The following is an 18,034-nucleotide window of genomic DNA, read 5'->3' as shown; positions in this document are numbered from 1 at the left end:
AAATATCTAACATTTATATAGTACCTTCTATGTAGCAGGTACTATGCTAAGCACTTTGTGAATATTATCTTCTTTGATTCTCAAAACAACACTGGGGAGGTAGGTAGTTTTATTATTCCCATCTTATAGATGAGGAAACTGAGGCAAGCAGAGGCTAAGTGACTTTCCAGGATCACACAGTCTAAAATAACACTTGAACTCAGGTCTTCTTGACTCCAGATCCAGTGCTTTTATCCACTGTGCCACCTAGCTGCCTCACCATCCACATGCCTTTGTACTGAATGCATGTGGATGAGTCACGGTCTGCACTATCAGATAGGTAATGGATCCATTCAAGGATTGAAGTATTTGTTTTGCCACAGACTCATTTATTTTACAAAAGGATTAATCAATTCTTTTAAACATCAGGCCCTTCTGGAACAGTTATACTTTTTGATACCTTTTTTTGATTTAACATATATAAAACTTTTATGGAAATGTCTATCAAAAGGGTATGCTTCTGATGAAGATTTTTTTGAAGTTGCAGGCTTATTAGGCAGGAACTATTATCTCCTTTGCATAGTCTCTAATTAGTTTGTATAATTAATGCATATGCATTTTGATCATTCATAGGAAGAATATTCAAATGAGGTAATTTGTAGAATGCTCTGCAAGCCATAAGGTGCTATAAAAAATGTTAGCTATTATTATTCATTATAATAAAGTAATATAAGCATGGAAATAGAACATTTGTATGAACAAAGACAAATTCTAATTGAGCAGCCCAGGCTTAATAAATCTTTGTCAAATGAATAATTAGTGTTGAATTCTCTCCAACACCCAATTTAACTTTGAGGGTGTTGGAAACTTTGAAAAATTGAACAAGTGTAAATTCACTTTAAGAAAAAAAATACAAAATCCAAATTTATCATCCCGCCTACAAAAAAAATTCAAGATTGTTCTTCAGCTTTGGAACTTTTAATTTCTGACAAAAGGATCCTTCACAAAACAATTCACTTTGAGATTCATTTAAATAGTGAATTCTTCTACTGCATTTCATAAATGGTTTCATATTTAAAAATTCAATTCACATGCCAGGTTTTAGACACTTAGTTGTTGTGAAAAACAAGATGAGGTTTGACATAGGAAAAGGGAAATTAATATCTTGTCACTGAGCTAGTCTAATCTCTTATTCTCTGTAAAAACTGTAATTTGTGCATGTGTGCTATAGTTCAAGGTTAAAATGTATCAGAGTGTAGGATAATCTTATTTAGGACTGTCTCAGATATGTAGGTATTTTAGAAAATTTAATTGAAATTAATCATAGATGTTAACTGCTTCTTATGTACAAAATACTACCTAGACACTAAAGATAACAAAGACAAAAATTAAACAGTCCCTGTCCTCAGTAAACTTACATTCTGAGGGAGGAAGGCTCAAGGGAGGATATGATACATAAATAGATAAGTATCAATGCTAGGTAGGGAGTGATGGGGGACAATAGAGGTCAGACAAATTCACCTCATTTTTTTCCTCATAAATTTTTCCTCCCTCAAAGAACACGACCTCTTCCTCCTTCCAGGGCAAGGATCAGGGAAGACTAAATAGAGCATGTGGCACTTCAGCTGAGAAAGATGAGGTATCTAAAATTTGGAGATGAGTAGAGTCACTAGCATGGAAGACTGCCTGTGCAAATGCACAAAGGTTGGTGTTAGCATGTCAAGTCTGGGTAACAGCTAGTAGTCCAAGTTGGCTAGAATGTAGATGTGGTAAAGGAGTAATTTAATATTTCTGCTAAGGTGGATTGGAAGTGTCTAAATGTCAAGATAAGGATTTTGCATTTTATCCTAGAGCCAATTAGGAACCTCTAAAAGTGTCTGATCAATGGAGAAAGAAGTGTGAGTATGTGGCATAACAATATATATAATTTGTCTTTTATCTAAGCATCTCAGGGCAACAATCCTTAAAAGTGTTTGTGGGCTGGTAGATTTTGGATGGAAAAGAGGAGCAATAAAGAGTAACTATTTCTCATTAAATAAAGGTCGACACAGTTGATTCTTGTTATGTTCCATAAAGTCACTGTGAACACTGAATTAAGCCAATACTGAAGCATTGTTCCTAGGGGATATACAGGGTTAAGTTCCAGCAAGTCTCTGGTCACAACATTTATTTTAGTACTTTCTGGAGTGGCCTCATGTACAGATCAGAGAATTTACTATTCCTTTTTCTGGATGTTTCCTATTGTTGATTTGTTAACAGTGAACTCACAGCCAACAGCACTATAGCCTATGACTTAATAAAACTTATCTAATGCATGTATTTTGTCTATAAGGCACATCACAGCCTTGTCCTGCTTAGGAACACTAGAATCACTTTAGCAATATGCTTGGAAATAATTTTAAACAGCAAAACCATCCCTTAAAAAAGCACAAAAAATGTAAAAAAAATGTGGCACTAAATAGACCTTAAAAAGGATACTTGTTCATTGAAACAAGAAGGCATTTGTCAAATAGTTTTATTTCATAAGAAGTATATGGGAAAACTCCACATAGTTTGGTAAAATACTACATAAACCTCCAACTCTTCGTGACTCCATGTGGGGTTTTCTTGGCGGAGATACTGGAGTGGTTTGTCATTACCTTCTCTAGCTCCTTTTACAGATGAGGAAACTGAGGCAAAAAGTTTTAAGCAACTTGCTCAGGGTCATACAGCTAGAAAGTGTTTGAGGTCTGATTTGAACTCAAGATGTGTTCCTGTCTCCACGCCTGACACTCTATCCACTGTGCCACCTAGCTGCCCATCTATCTTACTAATGATATTTAATTATTGAATGAATCCATTGTCTTGAGGGTTAATTATGTGACTCTTTTTTCCTTGGGGAAAATACAAAAGTTGTCTTCCCTTTTCTCTCCAAGATATAAGTACTATTCAACTAGCCTTTCATTAAGGGGAGATAGAAATTTGTTTTATAATTAAATTTTAGGGACCTTCATGAGAACCCAGAGGCTCTATATACACCTCTGTCAGGAGTGTCATACATTTAAGGATGAACTTATGTTGGGAATTGTTTAAATGGGTAAAAACTCCACATTCTAAAATACCACGTATAAACTAAATTACATTTTAGGTTACTTTTCTTCCTCTAGGAATGGTTTCAGTAGAAGATACTCCTTTGGATACAAAACAACATCCTCTTGAAATAATTTCCACAGAAGAAACTCCTTTAGATACAGAACAACATCCTCTAGGTACAGTTTCCACAGAAGAGACTCCTTTGGATACAGAACAACAACTAGAAACAAATCCAGATGTGCCACTGATTCTTGCAGCTATGAAGAGTGCAAGTCTTGTAGCAAAAGAAAGCATGAAACAATATACTGAGATGGTAAGTATGACAGATTAACTTTCCAAATGGTTTATGGATTATTATAATTATTTAAGTATATTTTGAGTGGTTAGGGCTTTCAACAAGTGACTAGCTTAATAGCTCTGAAAAGATCTTGATAATCTAAAGGAATTTTAAAAGATAGAACTTGAAATACTTTACAGGTTTTGTTATGCTTTTGTTTTTATTCAGAATTGAATTTTCAAGGGAAATGTTGAGGTATTTTATGGAAGGTGAAATACCTGAGGTTTTTTTTAGGGCTCTGCTCCGTGTACTGGGGTATTTGTTGATGTTAGTAATTTTGCTTTAATGTATACTCTAGGTCTGGGCAAATTTCTGGAAGGTAGGGTGTTGAGTTACTAATCCTTATTCCTGGTAAGGGAAAGGTCTGCAAGAGGCAGAACTCAGGCTCCTTTATCAAAAACATCCTCCCTTCTCTATATTTTCTATCTTCCTTTTATTCAGTTGACTAACCTTTCTTTTAAAAATACAAATATCCTTGGTGTAATTGTGCCCATGTTATACTATTCACATTTCATTATGAACTGCCCTAATCTGATCATTTCTTTTCTCGCTGCAGACAGCTTCCCAGTGTGGAGGTAATAACACGTTAATAACTGGCAAGAAGTTTTGGAGTATTTTCTCAAAGGGTAGGCCAGTAGAATACAAACAAACTCCTAGAGGGCAGAGATTTTCAGTTTTGTTTTGTTTTCTCTGAATCATGATCACCTAGGAGAGGGAACATATTTGTTGCTTCCTAATTGATTGTTGAACTGAATTGATTGGATGGAAGAGTGAGGGACTTTGGATTGGCCAGAAGTCAGCACAAGGAAATGAGGAACTTGGAGAGTCAAAATGGAAGGAGGCTGTGATTCTCTTTCTTCACTCTCTCTTTAGCTGTCTGGGGTAGCAGCTATTCAGGGTGCCACTGAGCTTGACACAATGGAATGAGCATTATCTCAGGATTCAGAGGACAGTGAGTTTAAATTTTGTATCTAATACTTTATCGCTTCTGTAAACTTGAACACATCACTTCATGTCACTTGGCCTCAGTTTCCTCATCTGTAACATGAAGAAGTTGCACTAGGTGAACATGACCCCTTGGATTCTCTCTAGCACCAAATTTATAATCTTGTGAAAGTGGTTACACTGAATGAAAAGCCTCTCTCGCCTGCCTTTGGAAATGGCCTTTTGAAACTGTTAATAATAGTCACGCATTTTCAGTGTTTACTTCATAGTATCATTATGGGTTGTTACTTGAAGCCTTTAGTTGCAGAGAGGAGGAAACAGACGCTAGTAGAGGGGAAATAACTCATCCAGGGCCATTTGACTCCACAGCCAACACTTTTTACGCTACGTTTTTCTCTCCTCCTAAAGATTAGGATCAGAGGGCCATAAATGGTATCTAGAGCTAGAAGGTATCTCACAAGCCACCTAGTCCAACTTCTTATTTCATAGATGAAGTCCAGGGTGATTCGGTGCTTACCCAAGGTCACAAAGGTAACAAAAACCAGAGGCAGAATTTGAATGTGGTCCCAGTTTGATTCTAGAGCCAGTGTTCTTTCCATTGCACAATCCTGCCTCCTTCATCATCACATTTTTAGTGACTTTGGGCATGAGAGCTAGACTGGAGAGCATGGGGTGTGGGGGGGTTTGGAAGAGGGTCTGGATATGTGTCTTTATTGGTGTTAGGAATTTCTAATAATGAAATCTCCTCCACAAATTATAATTTTAGAGTAGAGGTTCTTAACTTGGGGTCCAAGGACCCTGAAGGGATCCATGGAGAGATTTAAGGAGGTCCATGAAATTGGATGGGAAAAATACACCTTTATTTTCACTAATCTTTGGTTTCCTTTGTAATTCTTTCCTATTTTATGTATTTAAAAACATTATTTTGAGAAGGGCCCCACAGGGTTCCATGACACAAAAAAAGGTTAAAAACCCTGTTTCAGAGAGCTTGTTGTAGGGCACTGAGATTTAAGTTACATGTCTAGGGTCACACTGTCAGAACGTGACTGAAATGGAACTTCACCTTAGGTCTTCTTGACTCAGAGCCTAGTTTTCTATCCATTATGTCAAGATGCTAGTAATTTTTCAGTAACAATGATGATTATACACATTAATATTTATTTAATTTTATTAATGCCAAATGAATAAATCTTATAATTAATTAATAAATAGATTTTTATAATATTTAAATTTTATAAAAGGTATATAATCTAATAAATTCTTATAAAATTTAATGATTGAATTAAATGTTTAATAAAATTGATTGGTTAATATTTATTAAAATATTAATATTAAAAGTAATAACAATTATAGCAGCTAAGATTTAGTTAACATTTTAAGGTTTGTGAAGCACTTCACATCAACTGCTTACTTGACATTTTGAACTAGATATTCCATAGGCATGTCAAAATCAATATGTCCAAAACAGAACTCCATATCTTTCCCCTCAAATACTCTTCTATTCCAAACTTCCCTATTTCGGTGGAGAAATACCGTCATCCTTCCAGTCACATAATCTCAGCTTCATGATTCAACTCCTCACTCACTGTTACTCCCATTGCATATCTAAGCAGCTACAAAATCTTGTTTCTTCCTCTACAACATCTGTTGCATTGTCTATTCATATACTCCAAGTTCATATCCTGATCACATCTTCATATAGCTGCCAAAGTGATTTCTTTAAGGTTAGACCTGAATATTTTATTCCCTTACTCAATAAACTCCAGTGGTTCCCTTTCATCTCTAGGATCAAATATAATCTCCTCTGATTGGCATCTAAAGTCCTTCACAATTTGGCCCCACCTACCTTTCCAGCCTTATTACACATTGCTTCCTTTCATATGCTCTGCAGTCTAGATAAACCCATCTTCTTACCATTCCTCATCTCCTATCTACGTGCCTTTTCACTGGGTGTCCCCATGCATGGAAAGTACTCCTTCCCTCACCTGAACATCTCATTTTCTGATCCCTTTATCGGTTAGTCCAGTGCTATTTCTACAATACCAGCATGCCACAGAAAACTAAAAGCTTTCATTTGTTAATGCTAAGATATCTAAATTTAATATACAGATTAGTGAAATTAGACACTTAAACCCTTTTAAAAAAAGTACTCAGACTGCAGCTACTGAAGGATCATTCAGTTAGTATGTATAGCTCTACATACATATCGTGATACTGGTCATGAGGGATAAAAAGAATTATATAACAATTTGTATCCCTAAGAGCCTAGCACAGTTCCTGGCATGTAGTAGGCACTTAATAAATGCTTGATTGACTGATTTACCATTTAATAGAGGAAGACAACAATCTGGATGTTGAAAAAAGGTCCTATCATCTAGTATATTAGTATTTCTTCCTAGCTTCATGTCATCTATAAGTCTGACAAGGATTCCATCATACTTTTATTGAAGTTATTAATAAAAATGTTAAACAGTTTAAGTCCAGGAACAATCCCTGGTGGACTCCAATGGAGACCTTCCAAATTGATATCAAACTAAGTCTTAATGACAACTTTTTGAGTCTGACCATAGAACCAGTCCCAAATCTATCTAATAATATTATCATCTCCTTTACATTTCTCCTTCCTACCCACAAGACTGTTATGGGATACTTTATTCCAAGCTTTGCTAAAATTTAAGTAATATACTGTGTCATCTATATGGCATTTCTCTGATCTACAGATTTTATGGTAATACTGTTTTAAAAAAAGCATGGAGAAAAATAAGGTTAGCCAGGCATGACCTACTTTTGATCCTTTTCTTAGATCCTCACTAATCATTTCTTTAATGATCAATGGTAGAAATTTCCTGGAAATCCCAGTCAAACTCACTTTGTACAGTCCATTTTTTTATAAAACAACAACAACAACAACAACAACAACAACAGCAACAAACTGGACACCAATTGACTTCCAATCCCCTCCTCCATTTTCCACAACCTCTCTGATGTCATTGACAGAAGCTCTGTTATAATGTCCACCAGTCCTTTCAGTACTCAAGGATGCAGTTCATCTGGCTGTAGCAACTTGAATCTGTCAAGGACAGCTGGTTGCTTTCTTACTGTATTTTCTATTTACCTTGGGTACCAACTCTCCATTAGTCATGTTTGTCCTGTCATTTTCAGTGGGAAGGCCATTCCCCTTGGCAGAGAAAATGAAACTAAAATATGAATTAAGTAGCTGTCTTTTTTCTCTGTTATCAGTTGTCACCAATCCCCCAAAAGCACCTCAAGATCTCTGCCTGTTTCTTCTTTGGTTGTCCTCTTTTCCCCCTATAATATGGCCAAAGACTCTATTGTGGCCTTGCCTTTTCTTTCCAGCCAAGTAATATTCCAAGCTTTAGCACTCCTGACACTATTACAGTACCACAATAGGATTTTATATTCAGTTTCCATTAGCTGCCCTCATTCCACTATCTCTATCCATCTTTTAAAGATCTGTGCTTGTTGCTGAGTTCCATGTACATTCACATCAAACTGTGTAGACAACTCCTGTTTCTCCCCTCCCCCCACACTCACTTACTTCTGAATTGTATTCCTTGACATTTTCAGAATTTCCTGTTCGTCTCAGGCTGACTTCCCCCACAGAATTTTAGTCCTTGGGATTTTACTCTTGGATTTGAGCATTGGTTTTTTTTCTTAGATTTTGTCTCCAGTGATTTCTGGGAGTCTCATATGCTATTTGTTCCTTATTGTTGTTAAGTATTCTATTGTATCTACTTTGGTGGCCTCTACTTAGGTAGTATTGTTTCTTTACCATTAAAAAACAATAAAAAACCTTTGCAGACCCTAGGCAAATACATAATCTTACTAGCCTTCTTTTTTCAAGGTCCCCTCTATCTTTTGCCAGGAATTTGTTATGCCATATTTTACATATAGACGAGAAAACCAAATCCCAGTCTTACATACCATCTTCTTAGCTAGATGTTCATTTCCCAAGTTAATGGAAGTTACTTGAGTAGAAGAGGAGGTGTGTGATTAAAGTCAAAGCTTATAGATTCATGTTTTTTGCCTCTTTTACTATTTGTAATGTTGGTATTTTGATTTTCTTTCTCTTCTTAGATTAAATGTTAATTATTGATTGGTTTTATTGTTTTTCTTTTTTAAGGGCCATTCCATATTTTAGTGATTTCTCTTTTTTTAACTTTAACAGTTTCTGAAGGAGTTGAACTTGCATAGGTAAAAAGACTGGGGAAAGACATTAGAAACATTTGAGTTGGGGACAGTTAAGTTAGTACAATAGGAAGTCAGGAAAGGAGGATGACAAAGATTTGTTGGGGATGGTTAAAGGAGGCCTCCTACAGGAATTAGAACATTATTCTAAAGGAGTAGTTTTTGGTTTCTTTCAGTGGGAACTCTTTAACCCTCTCTCATCCAGGGAAAATGCTGGAGCAGCCTTGTCTCCTTAAGTAGCATTATGGCTGAAAGATTCTTGCTCATTGTGGCAGTTTGGGGTGGTTTTCCTCTTCTCTCTCTCTCTTTCTCTCCTCCCTCCCCCCATGGCAATAGATTTCGAGTTGAAAGGTACTTAGAAATCCTTCTAGTCCAACTCTCCTTTCATAAGTTAGGAAACTAATATCCAGAGAGATTAATGCCAAGTCAGTCCAACATTTATTAAGTACCTACTATGATCAAGACAAGAGGCAGAATGGCATAATGAAGAGAGCTATCCTCAGACCTAGGTTCTAGCCTGGCCTCTGATACACACTAGCTGTGTGACCACTTCTAAGTGGTCCAGGTAATCCTCCGAGACCCTAAAGCAGGGGTTCTTAACACTTTTTGTGTCATAGTCCACTTTGGCAGTCTGGTGAAACCCTAGGGATTCCTCAGAATGTTTTTAAATGCATGAAATATGTAGGATTACAAGAAATACTAATTATATTGAAGTACAGTTGTCAAAATCCTTAGGTTAAAAACTCTTGCTCTCAACACAGTGCTTTGCACATAATAAACACTTAATAAATAAATGCTTTATTCAGTCAGTCAGTCAGCATATATTAAGTGCCTGCTAATGTGTCAGGCACTGAGTTAAGCACTGAGGATTCAGAGAATGCCAAAAGGCAGTCTTTATCCTCATGGAGCTCACCATCTAATGAGACATGAGCATTTGTGTATAAACAAGGTATATACAGGATAAATTGGCGATGGTAGAGGGAAGGCATTAAGGGGGACTGGGAAATCCTTGCTAAAGAAGGGATTTTAGCTGGCACTTGAAGGAGGCCAAAGAATGTAGTAAGGGGAGATAAGCAGTAGTCCAGGAACAGCCAGTAACAATTCCCAGAAGTCTGTGTCTTGAACTGACTAGTATGTGGGTGTGGGGAGGTTAAGGTGTCTGAAGACTGGACAGGTAGGAGGGGCCAGGTTTTGAAGGTTTTGTGTGGACTAGTACAAAACAAACACGTGCAAAGCAACTCTATTTGGCGCTAACAAAAAGACTCAAAGAAACGGGCCCTGTCCTCAAGGAGCTTCTAGAGGGGTGGGGTACCCGCATCTAGATAAGCAGCAGTATTTTGGAAAGGAAGCATTAATAACTGAGAGAATAAATGAATAAAGCACTTATTAAGCGCTTGCTGTGTGCAAAGCCCTGGGGATACAAAGAAAAGAGTGAGACAGTCCCTACCCTCATGGGGCTCACTTTCTAATGGGGGAGACCACAGTTATGGAAGGTTTCAGCTGCAAGTCCGAGGGAAAGATCCCCTGGTCTTCAGGGAAAAATGGCAAAGTTGAAGGTAATTCATCTTCTTTGACGGCCTTTCCGCTGATCCAAATCCTGCCACTTTCTGATTTTAAAGTGAGGAGGAAGCGCCCACAAGTCCCTAAGGCATTGGAGCGCGCCCCTACTCTTCTGTTCCGCCCTGCTCTCTGATTGGCTCTTCAGTCCCCCTCAGACTCGTTCTGAGGTTTTCCCCGCCTCTTTTTGCTTCTGGGAGTTTGAAGTTCTAAGCCTTCCCCTCTCATAATGGTCCCGTCCCGTATCTGTTAGAATGGGAGTTTTTTTCTTCTGCTCCCCCTCCTAGTCCTCCAGTTGGTTTCTTCTGCCCGGACCTGGCCGGCCCCTCCCCCCTCGATCCGGTTTCCTTCGAGTGTCGCGCTCTTTGCCTGGGACGCTGTGGCTGCGGCGCCAAGTGCTGACGCCATAGTGGGGAGGGGCGGGGCCAAGACCGGCTTGGGGTCAGGTCTGGTCCGGTTGACGTGTTACTTCTAGGGGGAGGGAAGCGAGAGGAGGCAAAGTTCACTCTCCGGTGACCTGACCTGGGCGTTGGGGAGGAGGAAGCCGTGACGGGGGATCCCAGACCCCGGAGCGTCGTTGCCGCTTAGGGGGCTTACCGTGCTCCAGCCTCACCGCCGGGGCGATGGAGACGGGGCCCGCCCCGACCGGGCCGTCGGCCGCCACCACGGGGACCCCCGAGTTGCTGGGCTCCGTGTCCATGTTGTACGCCGCCCTCCTGGCCAAGCTGCTGGAGGTGACCACTGGAACCCCTCGGGGTGGGGAACGGGGGAGGGGACTGGGAGGCCTTGCTGTGGGGGTGGGGTGCCAGGAGGAGCGGACGGAAGGGCAGGGGCAGGTGCCCTGTAGGTCCGGAAGGGGGGGCCTGCTCCCCCGGGGAAAGGTAACCGACTCGTTGGCCCAGAGGCCGGCTCTTTGTGGAGGTGGCCTTGGCCTCTTCCTATCCGAAGAGACTGGTGCTTCCCTGTGCAGCTTGAGGAAGGAGCGTGCCGCTGTCACAGGGGTGTGTGTGTGTGTGGTGTGCGTACGGGGGGGGGTGTTGTGTGTGTGTGTGTGTGTGTTTGAAGGAGAAGCGTGCTGTTGTCACAAGAGTGTGTGTGTCTTGTGGGTGTCTATGTTGTGTGTGTTTTGAGGAAAGCATGCTGCTGTCACAAGTGTGTGTGTGTGTGTGTGTGTATTGCTTTCACAAGGAATGTCGGTGTATTATATCCGATCTTTTGTTTTCAAGGAAAAGGGACGGAGTTCAGGAATAGAGTTTTGAAGTGAGAATTTAGTTAAAATTGGGGAAAGCTATCTGCAACCAGTCCTGAAGGGATCAGTAATGCAGAGAAGCTGCATGTATCTCTACCAGTTCAAAAATGGAACTTTAAGTACAGATAAAACCAAATGACAGGGAAATCTTGGAGACTTTTTTGTTTTGTCTTTTGAAGGTAGTGTTATTTTCATTGTGATCTTGATTTTTCCTGCTCCTTTGAGGCTCATCTACTTCCATAAAAGTTAAATTCGTGCTGAATTAGTAAATAAATATTTTACTTTGTGCCTTATGCTGGCATGAAAGTAGATGTAAATAATATTCCTAAAACTCAAGTTTTACTTTTAAATCACTGATCTCTTTCTACTATTTTGTTATCTTAAAATAAGATTTTTAAAATTTATTTTGATTTATCAACAATCACTTCCGTAAGCTTTTGAGTTTTAAATTTTTCTCCCCCTCCTTTCCCAAGACAGCTCACAATCTGATATAGGCTCTACATATATATATTCCTATTAAACATATTTTCACATTAGTTATGATGTAAGGAAGAATTAGAACCAATAGGAGGAACCACAAGAAAGAGAAAACAAAACAAGAAAAAAAAGCAAATATATGACTCGATCTGCATTCTAACTCCATAGTTCTTTCTCTGGATGTGGATAGCATTTTCCATCATGAGACCTTTGGAGATGTCTTAGATCCTTGCATTGCTGAGAAGAGCTAAGTCTGTTAAAGTTAATCATCACACAGCGTGGCTGTTACTGTGTACAACAGTTCTCACTCAGCGTCAGTCCATACAAGTCTTTTCAGGTTTTTCTGAAATCTGCCTGCTCATCATTTCTTATAGCACAATAGTATTCCATTACATTCATATACCACAACTTGTTCAGCCATTCCCCAGTTGACCGGCATCCCCTCAATTTCCAATTCTTGGCCATCATAGAAAGAGCGTTTTGTACATGTGGGTCCTTTTCCTGTTTTCAGCCCTAGAAGTAGTGTTGCTGGGTCAAAGGGTATGCACATAAAATAAGATGTTTTAAGATGGCTGCAGAAATTTTGTTTTATCTTGAGGTCAGTGACTTGTAAGAATGAGTTGGGAGAGTTTCTATTGTCCTTTTTATTTCCTGCATTTGCTTTGTAACATTTAAAAAAATAAGAAAGGGATAGAAAGATGTTAATGAAGTACAATCTGCTCTTCAAACTTAACAGCTTTTTCCTTGCTTCCTTCTCCCCTGATAAAGTAAAACTCTTAAATCACAAAATGAGAATATAAAAAAAAAAGCTATGGTCTTTGGTATCAAACTCAAATGGAAACCTGTGGGATTTGAAAACCAAAAATTCACATCTGTGTTGTATTTGTATTTATTTTGTTCAGCATTTCCCAGTTACATTTTAATCTGACATGGAGTGCACTCAGGAGTTGGCCCAAGAGCCAAAAGTTTGATGCCTAGACGATTCTGTCTTTAGTTTATTAAGTCTATAGGAAACCAGGCTTAATACTTTGGGTTGTTTTTGCATGCTATTTGTTCACTCTATTTTACACACCACATGAATTGCAGCTTTATAGTAGTGGTTCTCAAACTTTTTGTTTTCATGACCCCTTTATATACACGTAAGAATTATTGTTGACCCCCATCCCCAAAGAGCTTTTGTTTATGTGGTTATATTTATCTGTCTATTTCTCTATGTGTATATACATTGTTAGGAATTTAAAAGTATTTTTATTATGAAATCATTTTGACCTCATGTACCCCCTGAAAAGGTTTTGGGACAGCTGTTTTATAGAACTTGAGAGCCATAAGGGACAATAGAGGTCATCTGGTCTAATCTTTGCAACTAAAAAAACTACAACCCAGAAAGAGGGTACTTGCTTGCAGTGTTGGAGCTTGGACTCAAACCCAGTTATATCCAAATGTTCTTTCAATGTAATACCACACCATGAAAACATGTTTGTAGCTTCTTAGTGACTTATCTTAGAGTTTAATTTAACTTTTTTTTTTCCTTCCTTCTTTACCTCTCCCTTTTCAGTTCTCTCCCAAAAGGAGACACCACTGTTTTGAATTAAGTTTGGAAGACTAAGCCGGAGGTTAATTTTTTTTTTAAGTGGGAGGTTCTTAGTAACTTTGTGTTTTTAAATAGTCCACTCTATGTGCTTAGGACAGTAAAGCTCTCAAGGGGAGAGAAAATTTATACTAAGTACTAACTTTAGATAATAGCTAGAAAAGAGGGATAACCAAAAGTTATACTTTGGTTATTTGGCTGTAACTATTGATATAAATTATTCTGCTTTTTCATGTTGCATAAAAGTTTTTATTTTTCTTGGAGTTTTTTTTTGAGCACTTGTTTCAAGACTGACATTAATGGTTGTTAAAAGTTAGCTCAATGTATGTGATCTAGGATTTTGGTTTCAGGTGAGAAGGTGACTTTTATTTTACTCATTTATTTGAATTCTTTGAAGAGTGTATCAACTTTAAGCCTGAAAACTTTAAATGGGCAAGTGGTTTATGTTTGAAAAGTGAATATCAACATATAAAAGAAACTATAACTCCATGCCACTTTGTGATGTTTGTCCATTCATGTATGTATTGTCACAGCTTTTTATGTAATTAAATTCAACATACATTGATTTTCCAATTCTGATTTCTTCAGGTATATTGCTTCACATAGGGTCTTTCTGCATTTCGTTATATTTCTGCATTCATTATATTTGGCTTTCTTAATTGCGTTGCTGAGAGGCAGTGTCTTGTAATGGTTATAGTATTGGCCTGAGTCAGGGAGGCATATGTTCAGGTCCTTCCTCTGATATAGGTTGGCTATTGCATCCTAGGCAAGTTAATTATTTTCTCAGTATCCCAGCAAACTTTTAAAGATGTAGTTTCAGGAAAGATGTCATTCTACATTGAGAAGAGAGAGTTCCTAACCTGGAAGTAAGACAGAATTGCATTGTGATAATACACAATTCTCATTCATCGACTATACCCTGTATTCCAACCAATATTAATTGTAATATTAATTACCCTTTCCATGTATTTGTGCAGACCATCTCTATGCTTGGAATGCGCTCACTCTTCTTTCATCTTAGTCTGTAGAAATCCTTTTCTTTTTTCAAAGCCCTTCTCTGTTTGATGCCAACTCCTCTATCCCTGAACTCCTCTCTCAGCTGGAAGTGATTTACACTTATTCACTCTTCCCCATAGCTTCTTGTTTATGTCTCTGGAGTTATCTCATTTTGCTTTCTGAATATTTGTATATGTCTTACTCCCTTATTAGATTGTGAACTCTTGGAGGTCAGGGCCTCTTCTATTTTATTTTATCTTTGCATTATGAAGACCTACCACAATGCCTTACATGTGGTAAACTTGAGTTTGGAAAATAACATTCCCCCACAATGCCTCCTACCTTCCTGTCTCCCACACAGATGCTTTATAGACTGCCATTGCTATGGGAATCATTGTTAGAAACTTGATTCATTTAAAGAATCTGTGGATCCAGAGGTGTAGAAAAGGAAAAATCTGTGAAAGTTTGGAAAGTTGAAAACCTCTATTTCATCTGTTCACTTTGAGTTCAGCCTAGCTAAAATGTGATGATGAGATCTGCTCTCATCTCTTTCTTTTCATATTTATCATTAATATAGTATAGAATTTTAGATGTTTAGCCTATGTCCACGTGAACTATGGAGATTCTGTCCTGATTAATGAAATTATTTATTTGCTTTGTGGTCCTTTCATGTTTTCTATCTGGGCTGATGAGATATATGTATGATGTGGACTCAGTTTTTCATTTTTGAAGTCTTGTTTGCTCCCTAGTATTTGATTTATATGAAGAAGTTGAATCACTCAACACATATTTATTGAGCATTTTCTGTCCCACACTATCTGAAGAGGGATATTGGAAGAAATCATGGTGATTTAAAGAACAAAAGATGTCAATAAAAAAAATTTTTTTAAAAGGTGGCATTATATTCTCTTTGCTTTGAAGGGTATACAAAAAATTTGACAGGTAGGATTCATGCTTTCAAGAAACTTTTAGTCTAGTTAAGATGTAAAGATAACAATAAAAGGCACCAACAATTTAATATAAGTAGTCTAGACAGCAAGTGCTCTAGAAATGCAGAGGAAGGAAAGATCTCTAACAACCTTAGTGGTTATAATAATAATAACAATTATGATGATAATAACAACAGCACATAGGAGACAGCAGTTGGGCATTCCAGGTTTGGGGCCAGTAGTTTAAAGAGGCGATAAAATAGCATGATCAAAGGGAAATTGAAATTTGAATGGCCATGGGAAATTTGAATGGGAATTTGAAAAGAAATGGAAATTTGAAAAGTATTTTTAGGAGACAGCAAATCATTTTTGCTTGATATAAGCCTCATTTTGTAGAACAAAGGGGGTAAATGAGGTTATAAATGTAGTTTTTGTTTAGATTGTGAAGACCTTGAATGCTGGTCAACTAAGGGATTTGAACTTCATTTTGTAGGAGTGGAAGTATTGAAATTTTGAGGAGGGAGTAGTAAAATGATAGAAATATGATTTAATATTATTGTGATTCATTGTGAATGTGTCATGAGAAATTTCTTGCAAATTTGTTCATCATTTCCAACATTGATATTTCAGTTGATTGCTACATTACCTGAGGATATTCGACCTGGTCCTGATTTTCGTGGAATGCCCTGGGAGCCTATAATTATTACAGTCTTACTGGGAATTGTTTCACTTGCCATTTTCTTCTGGAGAACGTTTCTTTCAGTGAGTATATTGAATTTATTTTTAGGTGAAATTTGCATAAAACATTAGTATTTTAGTATATTTAGTACTCTGCTAATACCAAGGTGTACTTCTTTAACCTCCTCTTTGTCTCTCCATTTTGTTAATATGTGAACACAAACTACTTGAAACACAAGCTATCCCTTTAAAACGATCTTAAATTTTGTTATAACAGCCTTTAGGGAATGTTAGTGGAAAAGATAACTCTGTATGCCAGTGAGAAAATGTCAAAAAATACCACTGACAATGACTACTTCAAATGAAATATTTCATATCCATCTAAATATGATATAAATGCTGGTGGTAATTAAAATCAGTGGTACTTTTCTGGGTGAAAGTTAAGTGTCTTTCTGTTAGAACCTGACAGATGATTTATATTGCTGGTGATAAGTTCTCATATTTTAGGTTCTTGTTCTTTTGCATAATTCTTATATAGTTTTTAGACATATAAGGTGATCAGCTCAACTATAGAAAACACTGAAAATTTAACTTGAAATAAAAATTTTCTGAAATTCTAGGTAAGGAGACTATATCATTTCACCAACAAACATTTATTAAGTGCTTTCCGTGTTTCAGGCACTGTGTTAAGCACTGGGGATACAGAGACAAGTGGAATCAAACAGTCGCACCTCTTTTTTTTTTTAAGCTTTTTTTATTTTGAGGCAGTTGAGGTTAAGTGACTTGCCTAGGTCACACAGCTAGTAAGTGTCAAGTGTTTGGTCTGAGGCCAGATTTGAACTCAGATCCTCCTGACTTCAGGGCCAGTGCTCTATCCACTGTACCACCTAGCCGCCCCCAGTCTCACCTCTTAAGAAACCTGTCTACAAGGGGAGACACATAGATTATATAATTATATATAGAAAAAATACAGAGGTGTTTTTTTGGGGGGGAGTGGGGGTAACTTAGTACTGGCAGGCTTTATGTTGAAAGGTGGTGTTTGAATTGAATCTTGAATAAGTGAATATTGAAGTGGAAGTGAAGAGGACATCCCAGTCAGCTAGGCATGAAGATGGGAGATGGAGTGCTGTATGTGAGGAACAGCAAGGCGATCAGCTCTGTTGGATGACACCAGAGACTGACTTATCTGCTATTCCTCATTGACTCTTGCTTGCTGAACTTTTTCAGGCAGTTCAGAAAAGCTTTCTGTTTATATAGGTATGTCTGTTTTGAAATTGATATTTTTACATCCATACAGCCTATTATATATAACTAATACCTCTGAATTTGCCTGTAATATTTGTAATTGAGATCCTCTTTCCCATATACAATGGAGAAGCACTGTAGAAATTCATATAGTCCTAATTCCCATGGACCTGGGATTTCATTGGCATATGGCTTCCAGCGAGGCATCTCACCTGGACCAGAGGTCCTTTTATTTTGTGTGATGGGCCCCTTTGTCAGTCTAGTGAAGCCTGTGGGCCCCTTCTCAGATCATATTTTTAAATGCACAAATAAAATATACAGAATTGCAAAAGAAATCAACGCTATTAAAATGCAACTAATCAAAATATTTAAAAAAGAAAAAGAAAACCGAAGTTCATGGACTCCAGGTTAAGAACCCTTGACCTAGACCAGAGCAGATTATCAGTCGTTTTACAATTTAGAGAGTGGCCTGGGACGCTAGTGGAATGGCACATGACTTAGTTCCACGGACAGGTTGTATATGTATGAGGGGCTTGAACTCAAGCTTTTCTGGTTCCAAAGCTTGCTTTCCACCGTGCCACCCTGTCACCTGATATCATACCATCCATATTTAATACCTCCACTTCTGATTCTCAAGGAATAAACTAATCTACATAAGTGAATTTCTCAAATTGGAGAAGTTATACCTTTAAGTGCCAGAACAATTTTGAAAATTTCAACAATTTTTGGTACAAATCTTTTGATGAAAATATGTCTTGGCATCCCAAATTGGA

General features: G+C 37.8%; 1 protein-coding gene across 2 annotated transcripts in view; it reads left to right on the top strand.

Moving 5' to 3' along the window:
* The first annotated feature begins 10,529 nt into the window (after positions 1–10,529).
* MIA3 (MIA SH3 domain ER export factor 3) overlaps positions 10,530–18,034 on the top strand; it is a 36,099-nt gene continuing 28,594 nt past the window's right edge. The window contains exons 1-2 of one of the 2 annotated variants that reach the window (XM_020982212.2): positions 10,530–10,833; positions 15,969–16,100. In XM_020982212.2, coding sequence (XP_020837871.1) covers positions 10,723–10,833; positions 15,969–16,100 — 243 coding nt within the window. In that variant the 5' untranslated portion in view covers positions 10,530–10,722. The remainder of the gene's footprint in view (positions 10,834–15,968; positions 16,101–18,034) is intronic. The other variant, XM_020982213.2, reaches the window with a different exon arrangement.

This window comes from Phascolarctos cinereus, unplaced genomic scaffold, assembly GCF_003287225.1.
Source record: "Phascolarctos cinereus isolate Bilbo 61053 unplaced genomic scaffold, phaCin_HiC Scaffold_5;HRSCAF=322, whole genome shotgun sequence".
Classification (NCBI taxonomy): domain Eukaryota; kingdom Metazoa; phylum Chordata; class Mammalia; order Diprotodontia; family Phascolarctidae; genus Phascolarctos; species Phascolarctos cinereus.
Note: the sequence above shows the minus strand (reverse complement) of the source record. Positions and strands in the feature narration are given on the sequence as shown.